This window comes from Helobdella robusta, assembly GCF_000326865.2.
Source record: "Helobdella robusta unplaced genomic scaffold HELROscaffold_11, whole genome shotgun sequence".
NCBI lineage: Eukaryota > Metazoa > Annelida > Clitellata > Rhynchobdellida > Glossiphoniidae > Helobdella > Helobdella robusta.
In genome coordinates this window covers 887,143-914,705 of record NW_008703617.1, presented here as the reverse complement: position 1 = coordinate 914,705, position 27,563 = coordinate 887,143, and the positions used below count along the sequence as shown (strand labels likewise).

The following is a 27,563-nucleotide window of genomic DNA, read 5'->3' as shown; positions in this document are numbered from 1 at the left end:
CGCCAAATAGATAATAGGAAAACGACAAGAGGTTACAACAGTGAGTGCATATCCAGCATTAAGTTGATCAATGAGGTTTGGCAGATTAAGTTCAACCGCCAGCTAACCGTAACCGAAGTCCGCCTAACAAGTGGCCTGAGATCTAACAGTTAGTGGATTGACTGAATGAGTTGATTAGTGAATGAATGGATGAATTATTTATTAGCAGATGCATGAATGATGAATGCGCTGAAAGAATGAATGAATGTGTGAGTGAATGTGTAAATGAATGAATGAATGTGTAAATGAACGAATGAATGTGTAAATGAATGAATGAATGAATGAATGAATGAATCATCAGTTAACTTTTATCGAAGTTACTGTTTCTCGCTGGGTGAGACCTATCAGTTATGAGGATGAATTAGTGAATGAGTAAACGAACAAACGAGTAAATGAATGAATGAATGATTGATAGAATGAAAGAGTGAATGATTGAATGAATGAAACCAAAAAAGAACAAAATAACTACTCTATCACAGGCATAAAATCTCTAAGAAATTTTGACATATTCGTGTCAAAGGCGCCATACTCATCGAAATCCCCGCCATTTTTGTACAAACTCTGTGCTAAAAATAGACAGGATTTTCCGCCCGGAAATACCAGAAGTTTCAAATGCCTGGACGAAAATAGCCTAGTCGGGAATTACCTGATTATAAAGGGGTTAAGTGGGATTTTCCGGAGGTATGATATTGTGAAGGTGGAGGTCTTTGCACTGGAGTCTTATGAAAAGATTACAGGTATTTTCATGCAATTATGACGGTTATAGTAATAGTTTTGTAATAGTAGAAGTAGTAGTAGTAGTTGTTGTAGTAGTAGTGGCAGTAGTAGTAATGACGGAAGATGATGATGATAATAATATTAATAATCATAATGATAATCATATTTTTCCATTAGCTATTCTTGTAGACGAAAAGGAATGGTTACTATATGGAACAAAAAGTTTGTGCTGGTGATGATGATGAAGATGATGATGATGATGGTGGTGGTGATGATAATGATGATGAAGATGATGGTGGTGGTGATGATGATGATGGTGATGATGATGATGGTGATGATTTTTTTACTCAACAGTTTATGACGAAACTGAAAGAAACCATTACGAGCAAGACCTGGATGTAATCTTGAGAGGAAAAGGTAGATGAATGAATGAATGAACGAACGAACGAATGAATGAATGAATGAATGAATGAATGAATGAATGAATGAATGAATGAATGAATGAATGAATGAATGAATGAACAAATGACTCGATGAGGAGTGATAACAATTTATTCATTGTTGATAAAATTTTATGACAAATTTTAGAAAAAGAAAAACCGATCATGGTGCCGAAAGTTAAAAAACCATGCAAGCATAAGCACCGACATAAAAGTATTCATTCATTCATTTTATCACTTTATTCATTCATTCATTCATTCATTCACTCGTAACAGAAGACGTAGATAGTGACGATAATAACGGAGGACACCATTTTATTCCAGGTAAGCATTTTCATATTCATTCATTCGTTCGTGCTTTTACTCGTTCTTTCCATCACCGATTGATTGATTGATTTATTTATTAAATGAATGAATGATTGAACAAATGAATAATCGAAAAAATGATTGAGTGAATATCAATTTTTAAACATTTTTAACTTTCAATTACAGATAAAGTGTACCGAGGTGAACTGTTGCATCCAGTTGTTTTAAATATATAATTCGTTTTTCATTCATCCGTTCATCCATAATTCAGTTGTCTATTAGTTCATTCATTTTTTTATCCATTCGTTCATTCATTCGTTCGTTCATTCATTCATTCACGCACTAATTCATTCATCGTAATCAGCACCAAAACCAGCAAAACCTGTTGGGAAGAATAAGAAAGACCTGAGAGATATCTGCGAATGTAAGGAATGAATGGATGAATGAATGGGTGAATGAATGGATGAATGAACGAATGATTGAATGAAAAAATAAATTAATAAATGAATGAATGAGTGAATTAAACAAAAAAAAATTTTTCACTACAGTTGTACATCCGTTCAAGAGACACGGTATGAATATTTAAATATCATCACCGTACATTACAACCTGATCATTCGTTCAATCATTAATTCATTATTTCACTCCTCATTTGTTCATTCATTCATTCACTCATTCATTCATTCATTCATTCATTCATTCATTCATTCATTCACAAAGTTACAAGATTGAGACCCACTAGTCACCAAAACTCTCCTACTATGACGAACGGCGACGGTTTAGGAGACGGTTAAAACGAAAATAAATTATATGATTTAATTATAACTATAATAATAACAACAATAAATAATAATTATAATTTAATAATTATAATATAAAGAGCTGTGTCCTACCGGAAGAGAACACATTTAGAATGTTGATACGGTCTTACGTGTTTGTTTTGTGGCATGTTCATGTGACTTTTATGTTTTGTAACATAATGATGACGATGATGAGGAAGAAGATGATGATGACGATGATAAGGAAGAAGAAGATGATGATGACGATGGTCATGGATAATATAATTATAAAATTATGAAGATGATAATAAATAATATAATTATCTTCTCACAGATTTCAACGACAAACCTGGCCGCGGGATCATGATTGGAGGTCAATGTCGCTGTATGATTTGAGAACCGATTATGATTAATAATAAAAAATTAAATAGTTTAAATAATTATAACTAATTAAAGAAACTCATAATGATGTAAATTATGAATTAAATTATAGTTATAATTATAGTAGATGTAGTTGTAGCGGTAGTAATAAAAGTTGCTTGCGTGTATTGTTTTATATGTATGAGTTTTGTGTATGTGCGGTTCAGAGTTTGGCTAGATTATTAGGAATGTTTTTTTTTATGACGGGGTATAACGTCACCGATAATGAATGAATGAAGGAATGACTGACGGAATGACAGAATGAATGAATGAATGAATGAATGAATGAATGAATGAATGAATGAATGAATGAATGAATGAATGAATGAATGAATGAATGAATGAATGAGTGGAAGATTGAATGAATAAACTAAGGATTGAACAGATGAGTGAGTGGGTGAATGAATGAATAGATGAATGAATGAATGGCCAAGTTTAGAAAATTAATTAGTAGCGTTTGAAGTAGGAGAAACTTCAGACAAATTAAAAAGTTGAAAGCCAATTACTAATAACGAATACGGTTATTAAGATAAATAAAAAAATTGAGTGACTGAATGAAATGATGGAAAAATAAATGAATGAACAAACAAATGAACGAACGAATAAAGGGATGAAAGAATGACCATTAAATAATTTTTATTGATATTTTTCAGGTCAGCCAGACTACCGACATCCAAAGAGACACGGAGACCACTACCACGGCCAAAATGGAGATATAATATATGGTTTATAACCTACCTTCAATGAATTCAACCAACTTCAGCTTTCACTTTCAACTGTTTTGAATTAATTTTGATACAAACTTGATTAAACAGCTTTACCAATATTACACATCTTTCTAGTCATTCAATCTTTAAAAAAATGCATTTTTTCCATTCTTCACTATAAGGTTACATGCCAAAGAAGACGCATAAACAAGGGGATAATGATTACTTCGGTCCGAAACATTTTGGACCCTATCGGCGACAGGGGCCCTATGAACCACAGGGGCCCTATGGACCACGGGGCTCTGGTCACTTTGGTCTTTATGATAACGATAGTGGTGATACTGATAATAGTAATGATAATAATTATGATAGTAGTAATGAGAATGACAACGATGACGATAATGATGATAATTCTTCCAAAAATCAACCTCACATTTACGCAGACCACGGCAACCCACACGTCCACTTTGGATCCAATGATAACAATGGGCACAGTGGCTTTGGTCCCAATGGCAAAAAAATCTGGCCTGGTTATTTCGGGCCCAGCGATAAGAACACTGACCAAACGTTATTCAACTATGATGGCCATTTCAAGTTCGGTCCATCGAACAAGCAGGATAATTTGCCAAAAATTATAAGATACAAAAGATTCGTCCCTAAAAATTATGACGCCGATAAACATCGTATAAATGTTGACTACGCCAGCCCGCAGGTAAAATTTACTGTTGACAAAAATAACTACCATAACTATTTTGACACTGATTCAGGCGGCCCTCACGGTGTGGGTCCGGGAACTTTTGGATTCGGTCCTAACAAATTTGGCTCTGGCTACTACGGTCCTTCAAGCAACGGTAAAAAAATATCAGGGAGTGTTGACACGGGTGATCACGATGATAATGAAAATGACAGTTCTAAAATAGACGCTTACAAACGTGGTGCGGTTGGCGCGGGTCGGCCCAGGTACGGGTTCTCAAAGATGAAGGGCTACCTCCGAGATGTACTGATTCGCAACAAACATTCTATTAACGACAAACAGCTTATCTGCCCTGTTCACGGTGTTCATCATCCAAACTCTGAACACAACAACGGCCCTAACATGTTTGGCCCGGGCATGTTTGGTACTGAAAAGTTTGGACCTGGACGATATGGTCCAGGGTTATTTGGTTTTAACAAGTTTGGCCCAGGTGATGTCAATAAGATTAAAAAGAAACATGCTCCTTATGAATATGTAATTTACAACAACGATGATAACGACGGTATTTCTAATTTTGGCCCAAAATATTACGGCACTCCCAACATGTTTGGTCCCAATAAATATGGCCCTGGAATGTTCGGCCCGGGATTGTTTGGCTCCAACAAGTTTGGTCCCGGTGGCTTTGGTGATGATAACAAAAAATCCGTCCTTTTTGATTACAACGATAATGACGACGACGACGATGATGATGACAATAATAATGATAATGGTGACAATGATGACAATGTAGATTTTTCAAATCGAGGTCCAAAATATTATGGCCCATTTAGATACGGCTTTCCAAAAATAAATGATTATCTGCAAAGTAAATATCCACGCGCAGACAAAAGAGCTGGTGGCAGCAACCATCCCGACTGCTCTCATCACGTCAACACTAATTTAAAATTTGAAGGCGGTGATGATTTTGATTTGTTGGGTTTAGGCGATTTTGGTCCTAAAAAAGTCAAGCCGTATAAGACTGGCCCTAAAGATTTTGGTCCCTGGAAATATGGCCCTGCAGAGTATAAGCCTTGGAAGTATGGTCCTGGAAGGTATGGTCCAGGGAAGTATGGATCTGGGATGTATGGTCCTGGAAAGTATGGTCCTGGGATTTATGGTCCTGGGATGTATGGTCCTGGAATGTATGGTCCTGGAATGTATGGTACTGGGAAGTATGGATCTGGTATGTACGGCCCCAATAAATTTGGATTGTTCGGTAAACAGACACCGGTCTTCATCGACACGGTAGGTAACGATGACAATAATTATAACAATAATAACCATAACGATGATGATGATGGTGGTAGTAACGGTCCAAAATATTTCGGACCTTTCCTGCACGGCTTTCCAAAAATGAGGGATTATCTGGGAAACAAATTATTCAATAAAAAATTTGATGCCAACAAGCAGCATGACTGCGCAGATCATGATGGTACCAGCTCCAACTTTGGTCCCCATAACAACAAGTTCGGCCCCGGATTGATTGGACCCAGTCATTTCGGCCCTGGATTGTTTGGTCCCAATAAATTTGGCCCCTGGTTGTACAAACCTGGAAACAATAAAAACAATTTTGGATCAGCTGATAACGATAATGATGATGGAATAAGCGGTGATGTTGATAGTGATGATGGAATGAGTGGTGATAATGATGACGATGATGGAACAAGTGGTGATAATGATGACGACGAAGAAGACGACGACCAAACTGATGGTGGCAAAGATGATGATGGTGATGACGACGACAACAACGATGAGGATGAAGATAGAGATAGAGGAAATGATAATTTTGGAAATGGCATTTTTAAAAGTTATTATAATTTGAACTGAACATTTTTTGTTGTCTATAGAAATAAACCAACTTTTTCAAATTTTGTTCAAGCCAAGCAAATAAAATAACTAATGGACTTTCTATTTTAACGCTTTTCAATATTCAAATAAAAAAATTAGCGATTTAACCTTCAAATTTGCACAATATTTATAACAATAATAATTATTATTATATATAATAATTATTATAATAATAATATTAAATAATAACAAATGAATCGAATTAAATTTAAACACAAGACCCGTACAAAAACAAATTCTTGATCCTCAACAAGCACGGAGACCACTGGCATAATGATGACGACGACGATGTTTTCTCTGGTTCGTTGTGTAGAATTGTGGTTAATTCATGCACACGCACGTACACACGCACACACATCTGTAATTATAATCTTTTTATATGTTATAATAAAATATAATTATTCTATAATTTTAAGTCTCTTCGCCAGGAGATAACGGACAAAAGGATTCGGACGTTTGTATATGTTAGTGACGTCTATTTGACTTTTTTAACTATTTTCTCTTAATTTTACTTTTTAAATTACCTAATTTGTGTTTGTTATTTATCAACTACTAACCTAAACGAACATTTATTAAAATAATATTTATTATATAAAATTTAGCAAATCGATTTTTTTTATTTCGATCGCCTCCCCCAGATCACAACCCACTCTTCAAAACTGGAAATAGCGGACAGAATACATTCGGATCAGGATTTCCAAACAGAAAAGTCGTAACCGCTTACCCGTTTGGTCGGAATTTCAACCAGCCATCTTTGAATAAAGTCGGTTTCGATAAAAATTTCGGTAAATTCGGTCTGCTTCCGAATGGCGGAGTTCTAGGACCTTGGAAATACGGATTTCCGGATTCTAAAAAAACACAAAAAAGATTTAGGAGAGATGTGAATGGTGTTAACAACGGGCCGAATTTTAATTTGTATGGCGATAAGTTCGGCTACAACGACGATGATGACGGCTTCAATCAAAATTACTTCAAAAGTACGTAGTAATGAAGATCGACATTTTACTACCTATAATCGACTGCTCTCTTCAATCTTCATAATATGCAATCGATCTGCGAGAATCACTCTGTTTTCGAAACCGGTTACTGTGATAACATATGACTTCAAGCTTCATCATGACGCCAATACCCTATAATTTGTATTTAATTCTTGAATACTCAATAATTCATTCATATTTTCTATAGAATCTCCTAAGACTACGTTGCATTTGAGACTGCATGGAGACCACTTCCACGACCAAGATGGTCGCATAGTCCTAGGTTTGCTACTTTTATTTTTTCTAAATAATCTCTAAAAAATTTTAAATCTTTCAGTGAATTAATTTTATTTATTAAGTGACTGAATTATCTTTATGAGTATTTTTAATTGATTGTAGTGAACGGAGCTGGTGGTTCTGGAAACGGCAGGAAAGTCTGCCCATGTAAGAGTTTCATTTTTTCATAAGATTTGAAATTGTTTCTAAATGATTAACACGTTTCTTATGAGTAAATTAATTTAATTTTTTTTTAAATTATAACGGCAGCTCAATTTTTTATAACTCGCCAAAATTAGATACCTGATACATTCACAGATAAAAATCCTTCCTTTAAACTCGCCAAAAGTGCCAAATCACAAAAACTTTCCTTCCCGAGGTACCCGGTAAAATTTGACGACGTTAATTTGGGTTTCGGAGTTGGAGGGCCGGGCAAAAATTGGTACTCATCCGGTTTTGGTCCTCTACCAGAGTTTGGTAACGGCGGACGTAAGCCAAGATTTGGATTGAAAGGAGGCTATCCGCCATTTGGTACTTACAAATTACTTCCTGGCTACGGAAAATATTTTAACCTGCAGCAATCTGGACCAAATAAATTTAATAAAAACATGTTTGGTGCCGATCAAGTTGGCCGTGGTTACGGGTTGGGATTGGATGTGAGTGGAGATTCATCTTTGGTATTTGATGCGAATGATTATTTCAAAAGACTTGGACCAAAATATTATACAAAAAAAGTTCGGGTTGCCAGACAAACAACACCCAAGTTAGACTTCAGCGATTATTTGAAGTTTCTTATGTCCAAGAATCACCAGAAGCAAGCGAAACCAAACATTGGTGACGTCAACCAGTACTCACGAAGGAAATATCCTTCATACAAGTATATGAACAACGTTGGTTTGAAACCGTATGGCCCTGGTAATTTAGGCCCTGGACAATACGGCCCAAGCCAATTCGGCCCAAGTAAGTTTGGTCAAGGTCAGTTCCTCCCAAATAATTTTGATCCAGGAAAACACATATTTTACGGTCCTGCTAAATTTGGCCATGGCAAACTCAGTCCCGGTCCTTTTCACAAAGAAAAATATGGACAAGGTTTGAATAATTTTGGAATTAATAGATTTGGTCCGGTACCGATTGAATCAAAGAATCATGGATCAGTCCAACAAGGCCCATCAATGAGCAAGTTTCCTTCCAGCTGGTACAATCAGTTCGTACCAGGAAAACACCAACCTTTTAAAAAGTTTTCCTTTAAACCGCATGTAACAAAACCATTCAGCCCGGGAAAGTTTGGCGGAAGTCATTTTGGTGGGAATGAACTGGGCATGAATCAGTACAGTCATAAAAAATTTGGCTCAGATTATTTTGGTCTTGGTAAATCATTCGTTAACCAATACAAGTCAGAAAGCTTGGGAGCAGATAAATTTGGTATGAAATTTTTCGGCAAACTAAATCCTAATAAGTATGAATCTGATAACTTCGGACCAATTCAAACCGGACCAAATGTTCTTGGAGGCGGCAAATTCAATTTGAAAAATTTTGGATTAGGTAGATACGGTCCAGGAAATTACGCTCCTTTGAAATTACCATCTTATGATGTTGGTTTCAATACAAATAAAGTTGACCTATATAAATTAGGTCTCTTAGGTAAGCGAAATGCTGGTTCATTCCCATACAAACGCGGGCCAGGCAAGTTCGTTTCTACTAAATTTGGTCAAGGAGGCTTTGGATTTGGTAATATGGGCCCTGGAACGGTAGGTCCTAAATCATTAGGACCATATTTTTACGGGACAGGCCTGATTAAACCAAGTTAGCGATACAACAATCTTTGTTTGTCATATTAATTTGTTGAATTTAAAAAATAATTGTATTGTTATTCAATATCATCTTTGACATCTTCCGTCTTCTCATCATCTTCGTCGTTGCCATCATCGTCCTCATCATTTTCATTTCATCGACACGCAGTTATAAAGCCATCAGTAACCGTAGCGACATATAATGACGACGAAGATAATAATTATGACGTCACTGAAGATGACGTAGTTGATGGTGATTACGGTGTTTCTTCTCTGGTTGGTAATGATGATGCATCTAAAGTCGGTTTCCATGGCGATGACAAAATGTTTTTTGGTAAGTAAGACATGATGAAGATGATGAGGATGATTATTTCAGTATATAAAATACAGAGCAATAATAATAAGTGCTATCAAATAGCGCTATATAATTTTTAAAAATATTTTTTCTCAACATTTTTTTTAGGATCATCAACTGACGACACCGCCTACAGTAAACTTCCAAAACTGTGGCTCGGAGCTCAACAGCAACTAACAACAATTGCCGCTCCTGATGACGATTACGAGGATGATGATGATGATGATAATGATGGTGATGATGGCGAAGATGGTGGTGATGATGATGGAATAGGAGTTATTTCCGGTGGTGATGAAGATGATGACGACGACGATAATAATCTCGACGGAATGAATGGAAGGATGCAAGCGCTTCTACGGAAACTTAACATCGGTATGTAATTACATTCGTAATAAAATTTTATAATTTATAATTATAATAATTACATTTATAATTATAATCTATTATTATAGTAACCATAATTAACATTTATAATTTGAAATATTATCATTCATTTTATGCATTTTTGTCAAGTTGACGAGAATGGCGAGGTATGTATACAGCGTTATGTGGCTGAGATGCTGAAAAATAGCGTCCAATCCTTCTGGTCACTGATGAAATTTGTCTGAAAATAAATTTAATTTAACCGAAAAACATTAAAAATTATTATATATATATAATTATTTATTTATTCTGACAATAATTATAATTGTTATAATTAAGATATTATGACGTTGAAATCGCCCATTAGAATTTTGATCAAGCAATAAAATGTCTACGACTTCAATCTCTGTCTTTTTGTAAGAATTAAAAAAATTCTCATATTAAAATGACGTCACGATAGAAAATACCAAAAAATATGAATAAACGGGTGTAAACGAACAATCAGTTAGCAAATAAACAAACTAAAACTTAACTTTAAATAAAACAAAGATCAAATTTCATTAAAAATGGCTAAGTTAATTATTTAAAAAAATAAATTATGTTATAATAATAATAATATTAAATTATTTGTAATTACAATAATTATGGAAATTGTTATGAAATCACTCTTATGGTCAATTTTCTCTATTTCTCTCTCTCTCTCTCTCTCTCTCTCTTTCTCTCTCTTTCTCTCTCTCTCTTTCTCTCTCTCTCTCTTTCTCTCTCTCTCTCTTATTCTCACTCCCATTTATTATTGTTGTTATACATTCAATAGCATTTATACTTAACTATGTATGAAGATTTTACAAAGCAAAAAAACCCGCTTGGGTTTAATGGGAAACATATTTCATCTACCTACGGATATCAAATTAACGGTCGGCTGCCTTTTATTTTGATTGTGCTTAATTTTTGATTTTGAGAAGGAAAGATAGAAGAGAAAGAAAGAGAGAGAGAGATTGTATCTTGTGTTTTTGTGTACGTGTTGGTGTATGAACTTTTTGCTAGACAGCCTTCAAAGAATGGTCTGCCAGTAGCTAACTTCACGCTTGACTGACTATTATTAATCAGCTGTAACAATGAAAATTCACTAATTTAGAAGTAAACACTTTTTAAAATATTATTTAAAACATTATCCAGACTTTGACGTTTGCTTTAAGGAGAATGATCAAGTAGATTTATAAAATACACATTCGCCTAACAACCGCTTGGAGAATGTCCGCCAGGTTAAATTGGACAAAAAAGAACTCGGAACTCGGAACATCTCCTGCCACTCAATTTCAAAACCTCCAGCCTCGAGATGGGATTGGCTGGTTAACTCGTATAACTCGAACCACGAAATTTTTCACAAGACTTTCGAGAAAATTGTTTATTTCCTTAACAGCGGTTTCTACAGTGTGACTTGTAAGGCGTTAAACAAACTTGGTGGCTCTGTTGAGAGCTTCTGAGTGGCTAGTAACGCTGTTACTGTACATGAAGGTGTGTGTTTGTGTGTGTTTGTTACTACTACTACTACTACTACTACTACTACTACTACTACTACTACTACTACTACTACTACTACCACTACTACTACTACCTACTACCTACTACTACTACTACTACTACTACTATTAATACTGCCACCACTACTACAACTACTATAATTAATACTTGTACTACCGTCTTATCACAAAATATCCACTGAGTTGAACGTAGGAATTGAACTAGACAACAGTCACGATAGAAGCATTGAATTAATTTTTTGTAACTTGATATAATTTACTAATTATGTCTATTGTTATAATTGTTATTATTGTTATTATTGTTATTGTTATTATTATTATTATTATTATTATTATTATTATTATTATTATTATTATTATTATTGGAAAAAGGAGATTCTTCTTGCAAGCTTGCTTACATGGTGTCGTCTTTTCAGTTGGCAGTTTTGTTGGCCATCGGTTGTTCAGTTCCTACTGAATTTAAGAAGGTTTCTTTGGAATAATTATTAAAATAATAATTAATAATAATTAATAATTATTATTATTATTATACTGGGTTATACTTTGTAATTAATTATGTAGGATAATAATTGACTGTAATTTTCGAAAGAAAAAAGATGAAAGAGAAAAAAAGATGAAAGAGAAAAAGAGGTAGAAGGTGACCAAAACTATTGTAGACGCTAACACGCCGAACCCCAGTTCAAACGCATCTTCAAAACTATCAATGCCACGAATGAGATAAACAGCATTAAAAAATGATATTACGACGATAATTATTTTTATTACTATTGCAATAGTTTTTAATAAAACATCGTCATTATAGTTATGTTTATATGTTTGTTTGTCTACTGTCTGTCTGTCTCTATGTATGTATGTATGTTTGTATGTATGTATGTATGTGTGTATGTATGTATGTATGTATATATGAATGAATGAATGAATGAATGAATGAATGTATGTATGTATGAATGAATGTATGTATGTATGTATGTATGAATGAATGTATGTATGTATGAATGAATGAATGTATGTATGTATGTATGTATGTATGTATGTATGTATGTATGTATGTATGTATGCATGCATGTATGTATGTATGTATGTATGTATGTATGTATGTATGTATGTATGTATGTATGTATGTATGTATGTATGTATGTATGTATGTATGTATGTATGTAAGTATGTATGTATGTATGTATGTATGTATGTATGTATGTATGTATGTATGTATGTATGTATGTATGTATGTATGTATGTATGTGTTGATAATAATATTAGCATTAATAAGGAACATAAATTTTCTTGCTTTGCGCAATTTTTCATATGATGCTATTGTCTAGCTATGGTTCTCTTACCACCAATCTCTCTCTCTCTCTCTCTCTCTCTCTCTCTCTTTCTCTCTTCTTTCTCTACTCTCTTTTTCTATCTTTCTTCTTTCTCCACTCTTTCTCTCTCTCTCACTCTTTCTCTCCCTTTGTGTCATTTATAACTTGACTGTCGCCTTCGTGCTAGTGTCTTTTCGAAATTTTCGTTTTGAACAACAAATCCCTCTAATCGGTAAATGCATTCTTTAATCATAATTCTATTTGTAGTTAATCGAAATAAATTATTTTTCGTAACAAATAAACAAGTAAATAAATAAATAAATAAATAAATATAGTTATAACCATAATTTATGATAATTTAACTAATAGGTCAATCAATTAATTAATTTATTTATTAAATAAATAACACGAAAAGTGAGTTTTCACCAATTTTTTCTGTTTAATTGAGAGTAATAATTAAAATAATAACAATTAAATAATAATAATATTATTATATAATTATGATGAATTATACTATGATCTACGACTCCATTTAAATTATTCTAATTAAGCTCTTTTGAGGCAATGTTTTAAGCGCGTGAAATGTTTCCTTTAGAAATATTTTGAAAAGAAAACAACAACAATATCAACAACAACATCAACAACAACAACAACATCAACAACAACATCAACAACAACAACTTCAACAACAACAACATCAACAACAACATCAACAACAACAACATCAACAACAACAACAGGATGCGATACAAAAACACCAACAACCAAACTCCTAACGAAAACAACCATATCACTTCAACTCTAAATACTACTTCAAGTAAATCTACCAGTACTTATGACCAGTGCACGAGTACTAATGCAAAGGTCAGAAGTACTGATAATCAGGTCACTAGTACTGATAATCGGGTCAGAAGTACAAAGGGCAAGTTTAGTAGCATTATAAATAACTTTGCGACTGGTCTGTCTAGTAGCCAAATCAAAATAAATTCGATCGGCCAGACGAAAAATGATGTGATGAGACAGAATAGGGCGGTAGTTACTGGCCAAGGCCAATCCGACACAAATTTGAAAATTCGAAATTTCGAGATTTCATACCTGAGGGAAGATGGCGTTATGTGTGGCGGGAAAAAGCTGGCCGGTCACGTGACATTCCGGAATGACGAGGAAGTTGCTGTGGAAAGTTAGTTGTGATGGCCGTGACGATGGCTTTGTCGATAGAGATGACGATAACACAAACACACACACTCACGCACGTACAAACACACACACGCACATACACACAAACAGGGTTGGACATAAACTTCAAAGGAATAGCTATAGTTCTATGGAAGAAGGCCCTAGATAAAAAATTATCAAAAAACAAAGAACAGACATTCTCATACGATGAAGAATTTTTTGACAGCGAAGAATATTTGAACCAAAGATTAAATTTATTCAGTAATGGTTGGTTGGTTGGTCGGTCGGTCGGTCGGTCGTTGGGTTGGTTGGTCGGTCGGTCGGTTGGTCGGTTGGTTGGTTGATTAGTCGGTTTATTGATTGTTTATCTGGCTTGTTTTTGATTGATTGAAAAATCAATTTATTTTAAATAATTTCTCGTAGATTCGAGGAAAAGAGCCAATCTTCTTCAAACTCAACTAACTCAACCCCAGATTTCTTCCTCACCACCAACATCATCATCAACAACTACAACAGCGTCCTCATCATTTTCCTCATCTCACATTTTCCCGGCTGGATTGCAATCCTTCCCATTTTCAATCCAACTTCCGGAAAACCTCCCACACACCATTTCCGGTAAATACGGATTCGTTAAATACAGGTCGCAGGCCGTTCTAATAATATCCCGACCTGGAAAACCCACAGCTACTAAAAATAGAACTGGCGGGAATAGCCAATCTTCCAAAAATAGGCATAACGATGATGGTAATGATGCCGACGATTTGGTGGTGATGAAACACTGGAAGGAGTTTATTATTAAGAATGAAGTGATGTTCAGCGAGAAAGCCCTGGTGAGTAATCGATGATGAATTGTTATTATTATTCTTGTTATTGCCATTATTATTATTATTATTATTATTACTATTATTATTATTATTATTATTAATTATTTTTGCTAAAATATTATGCGTCAGGTCTTTGTTAACTGGTAAAGTTTAAAAATATCAGACTCGATCATGCGTTACAAGGAAAATAATAACAATAATAATTAATAATAATAATAACTATTATTATTATTATTATTATTATTGCTATTGAATTCTTCGACGGGGGATAACGCCCATGTTGAAAGATTTCGCATTCTCAATTGAGTCATTTATTTTCACTCGTGTTAAATCCTCATTGAATGAAAGTTTTTAATCCATTTTGGTTTACCGCCTGTCTCTCTTTCTCTCTCTCTCTTTTGTTTTTCTTTTTTCTTTTATTCTATATATTTTTCTATCTCTTCTTCTTCCTCTCTAATTATATGCACAATGTATATGTTTCGTTTGTTTGTAAAAATTTCATATCTATGATTCTCCCTCTCTCTTTCTCTCTCTCTCTCTGTGTGTATCTTGTCATCATCATCATCACCCCTTCCCCACACTACTACTACCATCACCAAAAACGCAGCTTCCGATTGAAAAGATCACGAATAGGCAAAACCAAATATTTGGCCTGCTGACACTCAGTGACGTCAGAGGAAAGTGGAAAGTAAAAAAGACTGGGTTTTTCCCGGGCGAGTCCATAGAAGTTCACGCCGACATTTTCAACGGGGGTAGGGTCAAGGTCGTCGAAAACAAGGTCACGCTCGTTCAGGTGATGATGATGATGACGACGACATAATGCATAATTATAATAATTATAATAATAATAACGATAATAATTACAGCACATCCTCTATAAAAGTCATCGCTGCCCAGATAATCAAATTTCCGAACGTAAGAAACTCTCCACTAAATGCAAGAGCACTATTTTAACCGACGCCTGGGGCTTCTGGCGAGATCAAATTCCGATCCCTTCTAACGCCACACCAACGACCAATAAAATTGCAGAATTGATCGAGGTCCGCTATAGCTTAAAGGTGATTGGCTGTTGATCGTGTCACTATTTTTAAACTTTTTTTCAGATTTTAACTATTAAGTTTAGTAATAATGGAGGTAGTAATAATAATAATAATAGCAGTAGTAGTAACATGATCTTATATTTTAATATTTTTCAACAGCTGTCAATCAAATTAGCTCCGCCCCTCAAACCAATCAGAAGCGAGATTGACATAATAATTGGGAACTTGGAATACCCAGATGAAGCTATAAATATCATTCAAAACATAAACAAAGAAACCAACAACAACAACCACAATAATAAAAATAACAAGAATAAGGAAAATAACAACATTAATAATAATAAAATTTGTTATAATAATAATAACATTTCGAAAATATACTATAATAATAAGATTTTAAGCGATCTGAATTTATATTTAGATGATGATAAATCATTCTTCTGATCATAACGATAACAAAAATAATAATGATAATAAATAATAATAATAATGATAATAATAATAAAGAATCATAATTTTTAATCATTTTCGTTCAGTTGTTTTTCTTGAGTGTTTTTCTCATCTATATGAGTCCAATAAATAAACAACAATAATAATAACAATAACATTAATTAATAATAAGAATAATAAGATAATTATTTTACTTATAATTTTATGAAATAATATATATATATATATATATATATATATATATATATATATATATATATATAAACACTAAAACGCTTGCCTCTGTGTTATATAACTATGCCTATAATTAACGATTCAACAGCCGTTAGTGACTAATATTTATGAATAATAAAAATAATAATAAAATAATAATAAATAATAATAATAAAATAATAATAATAATCTTCTTCTTTCTCGTGCCTTATCCTATCAGGAAATTGGCAACCATCGACCTCCACAAAACCCGATCTTTAACACTTTGTAGGAGTTGAAATGCGATGATATTCAACAAGTGACACAAGGACTTCACGGTTGTTGTTCGTTGTTGTCTACCGCGATCTCTTTCCCCTGCAATCTTTCCAGTAGTTGTTAGATTTTCCATTCTTTTCTTCCGCATGATGTGACTAAAAAACTTCAACAGCCCTACGTCGGATTATCCGTAGTAATGTCCTCGTTTCATGACCGGACTGTAGGAGCTGCATCATCAGCATATCTTACATTGGTTATATTCACGCCTCCAATGGATTGGATATTCCATGTAGATCTTCTATCTTTCTCATGATGATCTATCTCACTGTAGAGATTGTAGAGTTCTGGAGAGAATACACTACACAGCCTCGCCTAATATCTTTCTTTATTTCGCCTTTCTTGTTAGCAACTTTCATCGCTGCTCTTTATTCCCAATAGAGTTCTTTAATAATAATAATTCATTATAATAATAATTCATAATAACAATTCATAATAATAATAATTCATAATAATAATAAGGATTAATAATAAATTATAGTGATAACAATTTTAAAATACTATTAAACGATCGAATGAATGATACAAAAGACTGGTGAATAAATGAAAAATTTAATAAACTTATAAATCATAAATCACTCATTCATCCATCTATCCATTCATTCATTTATCCATTCATTCATGCATTCATTCATTCAGTTATTCTGCGTAAAACTGTTCACAATTTTGGGTCTTATATTATTAGGAACGATGTTTGCCTTTTACTACTACTACATTCTAACAACCCATTTGGTTGGATATAAAGGTGAAAATTCACTCATTCATTCATTGAATTCATTCACCCATTCAATCGTTAATTCATTCATTTACTCGTTCATTTATAGTTTTATTTAAACGTTCATTCATTAATTCACTCGTTCGTTCATTTACCATTCATTCGTTCGTTCATTCATTCACACATTCATTTACGCATTCATTCATTCATTCACGCATTCATCCATTCATTCATCCAGCCTGCAAGAACATAGATGGCGAAGTTGTGAAGAACGGTCCAGAAACAGTTGGATTCGTGGCCCGCTGGTTGCTGAAATTACTTAGGAGGACGTAACTACAGCTACTTCTGCTACCACTACTACTACTACCACTACTACTACTACTACTACCACCACAAAAAAGATGATGATGATGATGGCAAAGAAGAAATACGGAACCTGACCCGATACAAATGACATATTTCAATTCCTTTTACTACACAAAAAAATTTTTCATTTCAAAATCTACCATAAAATTATAAACTGAATAAAAATAATAATAATCTTTATTATTATTATCATTATTATAATTATTATTATCATTATTATTATCATTATTATGTATTGATATGTATACCACACAAACATAGCGAGTAAAATTTAAGAGGAAGATAAACGAAACAAAGCAATAATATCTATGGTACAAATCTGAAACCATTAACAATAAGAATAATAAAAAACAACAACAATAATAACAATACTAACCATTACAAACAAATAAATACACACACATACACACACACACACATACATATATATATATATATATATGTGTGTGTGTGTGTGTTAGTGTATTAGATATTATGATCTAAGAAGCGAGTATAAACGAATGAATAAATTATATGTATGTAAAAAAGATTAGTTAGTAGGAAGATGAGTTCAAACATTTGATTGATTGATTGATTAATTGATTGATTGATTAACCACTCACTCACTCACTCACTCACTCACTCACTCACTCACTCACTCACTCACTCACTCACTCACTCACTCACTCACTCACTCACTCACTCACTCACTCACTCAATCAATCCATCAATCAATCCTTCAATCAATCCTTCAATCAATCCTCCAATCAATCCTTCAGTCAATCAATAGATTAGTAATACTAGCATGTAATACTGTAGAAAACTTTCTTTGAAAAATGAGAAGTAAAAAAAAGCTGAGATCACAATGTACACGCGTACGTGAAATACTAAAATACTGCAATGAAAATAATTTACAATTTCATAATTTGGCCTAAAATATCAATCACACAGCTATTCATTCATTCATTCATTCATTCATTCATTCATTCATTCATTCAATCATTCATTCAATCATTCATTCAATCATTCTTCATTCATTCATTCAATCAATCATTCATTCATTCACTCATTCAATCAATCCATCATTCCTCATTCATTTATTCATTCATTCAGTCAATCAAACAATCGACGAATCAGCCCGTCGAACGATCCAACTGGACATCATAAAAACATAACCACGTCATCATCATCACCACCACCACGTTATCATCATCATAGCCACTACCACATCATCATCATCATCATCGTCATCATCATCGCTAAAAATTAGATCGACTACTACTGCCACTCCCATATTTGTTAGCTTTCTCTAGCTTTTTTTGCAGTCGAGTGTTCTCCATCTCCAGGTCATTCTTAGCTAGCTCCAGCTCTCTCAGCTTCTGCTGGCACTTTCGCTTTTCTATTTTTAGCTCCTCTTCCGTCTTCTCGGCGTTCTCGACTTGATTTTTGTAGCGCTTCACTTGGCTTTCCAATCGAATTATCTGAAAGTCGGGTGGTGGTCATTAATCGGTTGGTTGGTTGGATGTATAGATAGATAGCAAGTCATTATAGATTATTGTTGCAACAATAATAATACAAATAACAATAATAATAATAATAAATAATAATGAATAAAAATACAAATAATAATAAACAATAATAATAATAATAATAACTTTTCCCTCCAAAGTCGACATGTCTTGAGTGTTGATTTTCAGTTGCAACTTGGCGTCATTCAACTGTCTCGTCAGGTCTTCATTAGAATGAATAAATGAATGAATAAATGATTGAATTGATGAATGAATGTCTGAATGAATGGACGAAAAAATAAATGAATTAATATCTAAATGAATGAATGTCTGAATGAATGAATGAACTAGAAAGAAAGAGCAAAATGATTAAAAAAAGAACCTTGTACTAGGCTACTACTATCAATAGATCTACCATCACTTCCGCCATTTTCCATCATGGCGGACGAAGCATTATTATTATTATTATTATTTGCAGCTGATGACGATGAGAACCGACCGGGGGTGGGGCTGCGGTGGTGATTTCGATTGTCGATACCACCGAATCTCGATGATGACGACGACGGCGATGATGTGGCTGTTGCAGTCGCTACTGCTGCTGCTGCTGATTTCAAGTTCTCCACTTCTCTTCTCAGTTTTTTTATCTGCAAACAACAACAACAATAATAACAACAATAATAACAATAATAATAACAATTATAATAATAATATTAATAATAATTAATTAAAATGATAATTAATAATTATCATTAGTTACCATAGCTTCCATGGACTTTTTCTCCTCATCCAACTTCAGTAACCTCTCATCTAAGGAAGATCATTATCAGTATCATCGTAATCATCATCGTCATCATCATCGTTATCGCAATCATAACCACCATAATCCTCATCATCATCATAGCCATCATCATCATTATCACAATCATAACCACCATAATCATCATCGTCATCGTCATCACCCCACGCATTCATAACCACCACAATCCTCATCATCATCATCATCGTCGTCGTCGTCCTCACAATCATCACTATCAAAACCTAGAGTCCCGGAGTGAGTATCGAGTAGGTCGAGGGCCTTCTGTGAAACCAATGCAAACTTCTGAACCTTCTTCTTCTTCTTCCCATGATTACTGGCATCACCTTCATTATCATCATTACTACTACCGTCGTCGTCATCGTCGCTACTACCACTGCTGCTGCAACTGCTGCTGCTGCTGTCATCATCGACGCTGTTGTCTACCTCGTCAGATACGAATATGAAGCCATGCTCCTGAGAAGGATGATGATGACGACGACGATGATGATGACGAAGATGATGATGATAATGAAAACGACGATGATAATAGCCTAAATAACTAAGCTAACACAGTGATGTTATCAGCATCATCGTCGTCGTCGTCATCACCACCATCATGATCATCATCATCGTCGTCTTCATCATCATCATCATTACCCTCACCTTTATTAGTATATCTCTCTGCTCTAAAAGTTTTTTTAACTTTGACGCCTCTGCTTCCAATGTTTCACAATCCTTTTTCTTGTGCTCAAAATCCTGATAATGATCGCATACCACCATCATCATCATCACCCCCACCATCATCGTCATCATCACCACCAGCATCATCATCATCATAACTTGCCCTGGTTTTCTCTTTCAGTTGCCTCTTTACTTCAATCAAACCTTCCTTCATCTCTTCAGTGTCATCCATTAATAACTCAACTCTGTGCGTGTGTGCGTGTGTATGTGCGTGTGTGCGTGCGAGTGTGTGTGTGTGCGTGTGTGTGTACCTGTACTGAAGTGTCTGTTTCTCATTATCCAACTGGGCATTGTGGGACATTGTTTTGACAAACTTTTCTTGTATGTCAGCCAGCTCTTTCTAGATGAATGAATGAATGAATGAGTGAATGAATGAATGAATGAGTGAGTGAATAAATGAGTGAATGAGTAAATGAATGAATCAATCAGCCAGCCAGCCAATCCCACCAATCAACAAACCTTCAAATCTTCAGTACCCTCCCCACTTCCATGACGACTCGAGTTGTATCTTTGACCTGAAAACTGTAAAAACAATAATTAATATTATAATTATCCATAATTATTGAGTCATATTATATTATAATTATCATCATCATCATCATCATCATCATCATCATCATCATCATTGTTACCATCATCATATATATAAATACATACATAGCTATAATCTTTTTTCGATTCTTGGTGACTTTTATTTCTTTCTTTTTCCTGTTCCTATTATAAAAAAAATAAATAAACAAAAGATAATCATCACCATCATTATCACAATGAACAACATTTTAATTTAATTTTATCATCATATATTCATCACTATCATCCCCATATCATCATTATCATCTTCAGTACAAAGTTTTAAGCATGCTATGTAATGAATCAATCAATTAACCAACCAACCAACCAACAACCAACCAACCAATCAATCATACATACATACATGTACTATGTAATGATTGTAATGTATGAATAGAGATGTACCTCAATTTGTTGTCTCTCCATCTCCCTAACCCTGATTGCTCTGGCCTCTGCCCTGGCCGCTCTCTTAGCAGCTAATCTATCTTCTGCCTTTTGACAAATAAATAAATAGATAAAATAATGAAATAAAAAGTAACATAAAAATTGTAGAAAAAGTTTTTTTTATAAATGAAATGAAAGTGACAGTATTATACTTCTCAAACTAATTACTAAACTTTAGTAAACATAAAAAAAAACTGCGTGTTGTTCAAGTCTTCCTAATTATAAATAATGACGATTAGTAATTCGGCGCTTTGTATAACTTTACCACTAACCTCTTTGGCAACTTGACTGAGAGCCTGATCTTCTGCAGCTGAGTTCTGCCGAAAGTTAGTGCGTCTTCGATTGCTCGAAGAAGACATTTTTGTGGTTATCTTAGATAGATTTTATGATAATTTAATTAAATTATAATTAAATTTGTTGAAAATTGAAATATTTAAAAATATTTCAAAGTTTTTAAACTGATCAAAGACACTTGATAAGAAAGTTTTCTTTTAGTTACCGTTTCTTATTGGAAAATTTTGACTGCGGCCAAATTTGGCCTTTTAGTTTCTTAAATTCAAACTCAACTACTGGTTTAAACATATTTATTGTATATATATATATATATATATATATATATATATATATATATATATATATATATATATATTTGTTTTTTGAATAAGTCCACTCCTTGTTGATTTATTATTAGAGGTTAAAGTGTACATTATAAGTATACATTACTTCTGCATGTTATAATGGATACTGCTTCAATAAAAACACGTGCGAAAGTTAAGAAAGGCTTATTACGGTCGCTGAGAAATATGCCATGTTTGTATATTGTATATGTACATGTACAAGCTCATTTGAGCTTCAGTGTCTTCATGCTTTTTTTTGCTGAATAAATTGAATTGAATTGAATATATATATATAGTACAAATTTGCTAATGTTGGAAATAGTTTATTTAAATAAAAATTCATTAACACAAAATATCTCTAATAAAATATAAATACGTTTCAAATATACATAAAAAAACATTTAAAAAGATAGATGAATATAAATTACACACACACACATATACTTTAGTACAACTTCGAAGATTACAATGAAATAATTTTAAATACGTTGGTCTGTGTATGTCCAGATGTAAACATGATGTGCTAGATAAATTTTAATTACAAAAACAGACATATGTGAATGAATGAGGTACGTGAATGAATGAGAGCATGAATGAATGAGTGCACGAATGAATGAGTGCACGATTGAATGAGTGCACGATTGAATGAGTGCACGATTGAATGAGTGCACGATTGAATGAGTGCATGAGTGAATGAGCGAATGACTGAATGAGTGACTGAATTGAAACTGTTACAATAATAATGACAGATGTCTATGATGAAGAAGATAATGATTAAAAATGAGTAGAAAAACTATCCAAATCATCGTAAAAGTAACATACAATAAAGATATATATCTACATCTTTTACATTGTTAGCGTCATTTTTTCATAAATCCTCACTAGAATGTGCTTTTGTTGTTGTGGTTAGTATAGAAGATGTAGTTTGGTCAGTTTTAGTACTATTATTAATCTCACCATCATCATTATTATTATTATTATTTTTGTTATTAATTTTATTCTTGGCTGAATTTGATTCTACTGTGTTTGCTATTGTTGGATCAATGGATTTCATTTTATTTGTTTTTTCCGAGGTGTCTTTACTCTTTTCTGTAAATTTTAAAAATTATGTATTATGATGATTCATTTAGTTTAGTAGTTGTCTAATAATAATAATAATAATAATAATAATAATAATAATAATAATAATAATAATAATAATTAATAATTCATTTTTCTGAAAAAATGAAAAAAAATAAAGAACAATCAAATTAAAAAATGGGTTTACTTTTATTTTTATTTATTCTTTGCTGTTTCTCATTATCACCCTGATCACCTTTTGGCCTGAAGACCTCATCTAGGCATTCTTCATTTTGTGTGGTCGTTTGGAAATTTAATAAGAAAAATAAAAAAAATCAAATTAAAATTGTAAAAAATTGAATAAAATCATCAAATACATTAACAAACAAACAGATAGGCAAGCAGACAAACAGACAGACCGGCAGACAAACAGACAGACAGACAGACACATACTTTGATCCTTGTCTTTTAGGTAATGATCAGAGCATAGGTATTTAAGAAGGTTCTTATCGACCTGATAATTATAGTACCATTCTTCTATTCTCTCCTCGTACTCCTCTGCAAATGTGAAACACTAAAAAAAAAATAAAAGTTTTACAAAATATTTTTATATAGATACTAAAATTACTGTGAAAAAATAAAAGAAAAAGAGAAGGAAAGATACAGCTAGAAATAGAGAAAAAAAAAGAAAGAGAGGGAGAAAGAGAGAGAGAGAGAGAGAGAAAAGTTAAAAAAAAAACTAACAGCTCTGTGCATTTTGGAGACCTCAGCTGATGGCTTATCCCACAATTCATATGGAATTCCCAGCTCCACCTTGACACCTTTGTTGCTAAGTAATCAATTTAGACAAAATACTAAAAAAATCACACCGTAGAAAAAAAATACTGAAAAGTGAAAATACTACCAACACTAAGCCATGCAACGTCTGCATTGTTTCGCTCATTCCCTTCGCATATCTCAGACTTCCTTCTCTCTCGGCATGTACGTTGTACTCCAGGATCTTCTCACATATGTGGGGCTCGTGTAAGGCTTCTGTCAATCTTAACTCTCTGTTGAGTTAGGCAGAGTTGAAAAGTAAATGTTATTTATTTAAATATATATTCCTTGTTTTCCTTCCTTATTTATTTAAATTATAGTTTGTTTGGTTAGTTAGGATGTTAAAAATTGAGGTCATGAAAAATTTAGTTTAATTTAGATTAAGCTGGCAATTCTAGAAAAAACTATTGAAGGTTATAAAACATTTAATAAGTAAAAACTTACGAAGTCAAATATTTGAATTTCTTCTTCCTGTCTAAGCCATGTCCTGTTTCAATGATCTCCTTTGATCTTGCCGATTCATCTAGACGACTTTTCAATTCGGTGGCAAAAAACTTGCAAACTTAAAATTAAAAATATGTATAAGTTTAAAAGCTATAAAATTTTTGACTTGTATATTTATTTAGTATTTTTTAGTTTAGTAGTATTTATTAGTAATAGACCTGATGTAAGTGTTAGTATAACAAAGTATGGTCTTTAAACATAATTAAACCAATAAAATTAAACGTGGAAAAAATTTAAAATTAAAACTCGAAAAAAAAAATTAAAAAATAAAGAAAAAGAATGATAAACTAAAAAAAGCCAACTTTCACATGGAGACGGCTCCCGTTTTTTAGGATCTGTGGTTGTATACGGGTTCTCATCTGTGTTATCGTCTGCTCCTGACCTGTTTTTGAAAATTAACAAAAACATCACGAATAAAAATGAAATTAATACTGATTTAGCCATGTTTAATTTGGTTTCTTAAAGTAAACACTGAATGAATTTATGATAATAAAAATAAGTCCACTTTTAAATGTCTTCAATTTTGATTAAAAATAATGCATGACCATGGAAATGCAAGTTAGAATTGCCGTATATTTCATAGACAAAAGTTCAAAAATTGAATTGATAAATTTATGTTACAGTCACAATTTAATGAAAAAGACAGTTCGTTTAACCGTTTGTGTATGCGTATGCGCCGTAATGGTCTAATGGTCAAGCTCGCCTGGTAATGAAGTGTAGCATCCAGGTTCGAATGCGACGAATTGATTCCCGCCTGTATTCATATATGCAGTTTGTGTGGTTCATTCCTCTGAACTATGGATGAGTGTATATGACCTTTAACCTTTTAATTAAACTATACTTTTAATAAAAATAAATCTCTGACATGTAACAGAAGACAAATAAAAATGATCAATGATAATAAAAACAATAACAATATAATTATTATCATCGTCATCATCATCATCATTATTATTATTATCAAACAATACTGGACAGATTCCAGATTTAATATAATATTGATTGAATAATAATTAGGAAATTTGTTTCCAATGGGTTGATTTAGAATGGCAAAAAAAATGGTACATGAAAATGTCTATTTATTAATTAATTAATTCCTCGGCGCGTATTTATGACTGATATAACAATAACATCAACAACAACAACAACAACAACAACAACATCAACAACAGCAGCAACAACATCAACAACAACAACAATAAAAAAATGTAGAGAAATGAATGATTGATAATGAAGGCCACGGAATGACGTGCCGTTAATTATGAATGAGCTTTAGCCAGTAATCACGTTAACAATAACAATAAAAATAATAATAATAACAATAATAATCATAATAAAACAATAATAATAATTACAATAATAACAATAACAATAATAATTTTAGGTACAAAGGATGAAAAGCAATGCTATAGCAACATCTAAATAATGCACGATTATGTAAGAGTCCGGTGCTAGGAGTCAAATAATTTTTGATTGGATCCGCAAAAAGACCACTTCCATAGTTTAAAAAGTTAATTTAATTGCCATTAATGATTAACAAATGGCAATAATGAGTTTGTATAAAGGTTATTGTCAGTATATAATTGATAGTTTCAATTTAATGAGTTCAATTTAATGAGTTTGACTTCTAAAATTTAAGTTTAGGACAGATTTCTAGAATGGATGCTTTTAACTTTGGCGTGAGACGGAGCAGTTACAATAGTAAGTATTATAACAAGTATAAAAACATCAACAACAACAACAACAGCAACAACAACAGCAACAACAACAGCAACAACAACAACAACGATAATAATCCTGACTTAACAATTCGTTCTTCAAATCCAAATTTTTTATTTGAGTTCAATGGCTTTTCAAAATCAAAAAACAACAACAAAAGCATCAACAACATCAACAACAAAAGCAACAACAACATCAACAACAACACCAACATCCACAACATCATCAACAACAACAACAACATCAATAACAACAACAACCTACACGAAAGACTGCCAATAAGCATTGACACATCGAAAGCTCGCTCAAATTATGAAGTGGTCAAAATGTGTGTAGATGCTCTGGGCTGGCTTGAGGTTAGTTCAAAGGTCATCATCACTGTCATCATTATCATTATCATCATCATCTGGATCATCCTCATCATCATCCCCATCTTGGTCATCATCATGATTAGTTTCATGGTCATTATCATTTTGATCATCATCATCTCCATCTTCAAAGGTCATCATCATTGTCATCATCACCACCATTATCACCATCTTGATCATAATCATCCCCATCTTGATCATAATTATCCCCACCTTGATCATAATCATCCCCATCTTGATCATAATCCTCCCCACCTTGATCATAATCATCCCCATCTTGGTCATCATCATCATCATCATGATTAGTTTCCGTACGGTCGTAACGATGGTGAACCGTGTGACGTGTATTGGAACGCCGTGCACTTCCATGAAGGGTCAGTCCTCGATCACTATCAACACCACCACCAGCTGCAGCTGCAGCCACAAAACCAGCAGCCACAGAAGCAGCATCAACGTCGTTTTCTTCCTCCTCTTCATCATGATCATCATTACAATCTAAATAGTAATGGTGTTCAAGAACGACAACATCAACAACAGCAACAACAACAACAACATATTAGAGTTAATAAATTTCCAGGTATTAAATATTATCATCATTGTTATTGTTATACATTAACAACAACACAAACTACATCAATTACAACAACAACAACAACAAAAACAACGACAACAACAAAACAACGACAACTTTTCAGGAATGGTAGACATTGTGAAGAAAGTTAGCTTGGGAAGGTCGCTTGAAAATATG

At 33.2% G+C, this 27,563-nt stretch overlaps 5 protein-coding genes across 5 annotated transcripts in view; 3 read left to right on the top strand and 2 right to left on the bottom strand.

The window, feature by feature from the left end:
• The window catches only part of HELRODRAFT_167146 (hypothetical protein), a gene marked incomplete at both ends in the record, with an annotated part of 9,983 nt that extends 6,549 nt beyond the window's left edge, over nucleotides 1-3,434 (top strand). Inside the window, 10 exons of the mRNA XM_009012659.1 lie at nucleotides 11-148; nucleotides 519-776; nucleotides 934-978; nucleotides 1,111-1,173; nucleotides 1,345-1,410; nucleotides 1,867-1,926; nucleotides 2,051-2,074; nucleotides 2,223-2,291; nucleotides 2,616-2,654; nucleotides 3,355-3,434. Coding sequence (XP_009010907.1) covers nucleotides 11-148; nucleotides 519-776; nucleotides 934-978; nucleotides 1,111-1,173; nucleotides 1,345-1,410; nucleotides 1,867-1,926; nucleotides 2,051-2,074; nucleotides 2,223-2,291; nucleotides 2,616-2,654; nucleotides 3,355-3,434 — 842 coding nt within the window. The remainder of the gene's footprint in view (nucleotides 1-10; nucleotides 149-518; nucleotides 777-933; nucleotides 979-1,110; nucleotides 1,174-1,344; nucleotides 1,411-1,866; nucleotides 1,927-2,050; nucleotides 2,075-2,222; nucleotides 2,292-2,615; nucleotides 2,655-3,354) is intronic.
• Nucleotides 3,435-4,384: 950 nt separating this feature from the next.
• Nucleotides 4,385-8,225, top strand: HELRODRAFT_72526 (hypothetical protein; the record flags this gene model as incomplete). The annotated part of the gene is made up of 3 exons (XM_009012658.1): nucleotides 4,385-4,778; nucleotides 5,085-5,352; nucleotides 8,102-8,225. Coding segments are annotated over 3 exons (786 nt in total), but the record flags the coding sequence as incomplete, so codon positions are not given.
• A 2,776-nt stretch (nucleotides 8,226-11,001) lies between these two features.
• HELRODRAFT_167144 (hypothetical protein) lies at nucleotides 11,002-16,082 on the top strand (the record flags this gene model as incomplete). Its single annotated transcript, XM_009012657.1, has 9 exons — nucleotides 11,002-11,099; nucleotides 13,339-13,504; nucleotides 13,598-13,778; nucleotide 13,886; nucleotides 14,291-14,389; nucleotides 14,505-14,604; nucleotides 15,206-15,391; nucleotides 15,465-15,638; nucleotides 15,798-16,082. The coding sequence occupies 9 exons, from the start codon at nucleotides 11,002-11,004 to the stop codon at nucleotides 16,080-16,082; spliced, it is 1,290 nt and encodes a 429-aa protein (XP_009010905.1).
• Nucleotides 16,083-18,932: 2,850 nt separating this feature from the next.
• On the bottom strand, nucleotides 18,933-19,406 carry HELRODRAFT_72493 (hypothetical protein; the record flags this gene model as incomplete). Its single annotated transcript, XM_009012656.1, has 2 exons — nucleotides 18,933-19,154; nucleotides 19,329-19,406. Coding segments are annotated over 2 exons (300 nt in total), but the record flags the coding sequence as incomplete, so codon positions are not given.
• A 4,342-nt stretch (nucleotides 19,407-23,748) lies between these two features.
• HELRODRAFT_72124 (hypothetical protein) lies at nucleotides 23,749-24,784 on the bottom strand (the record flags this gene model as incomplete). Its single annotated transcript, XM_009012655.1, has 4 exons — nucleotides 23,749-23,982; nucleotides 24,153-24,237; nucleotides 24,317-24,457; nucleotides 24,669-24,784. Coding segments are annotated over 4 exons (576 nt in total), but the record flags the coding sequence as incomplete, so codon positions are not given.
• Between the last annotated feature and the right edge of the window lie 2,779 nt (nucleotides 24,785-27,563).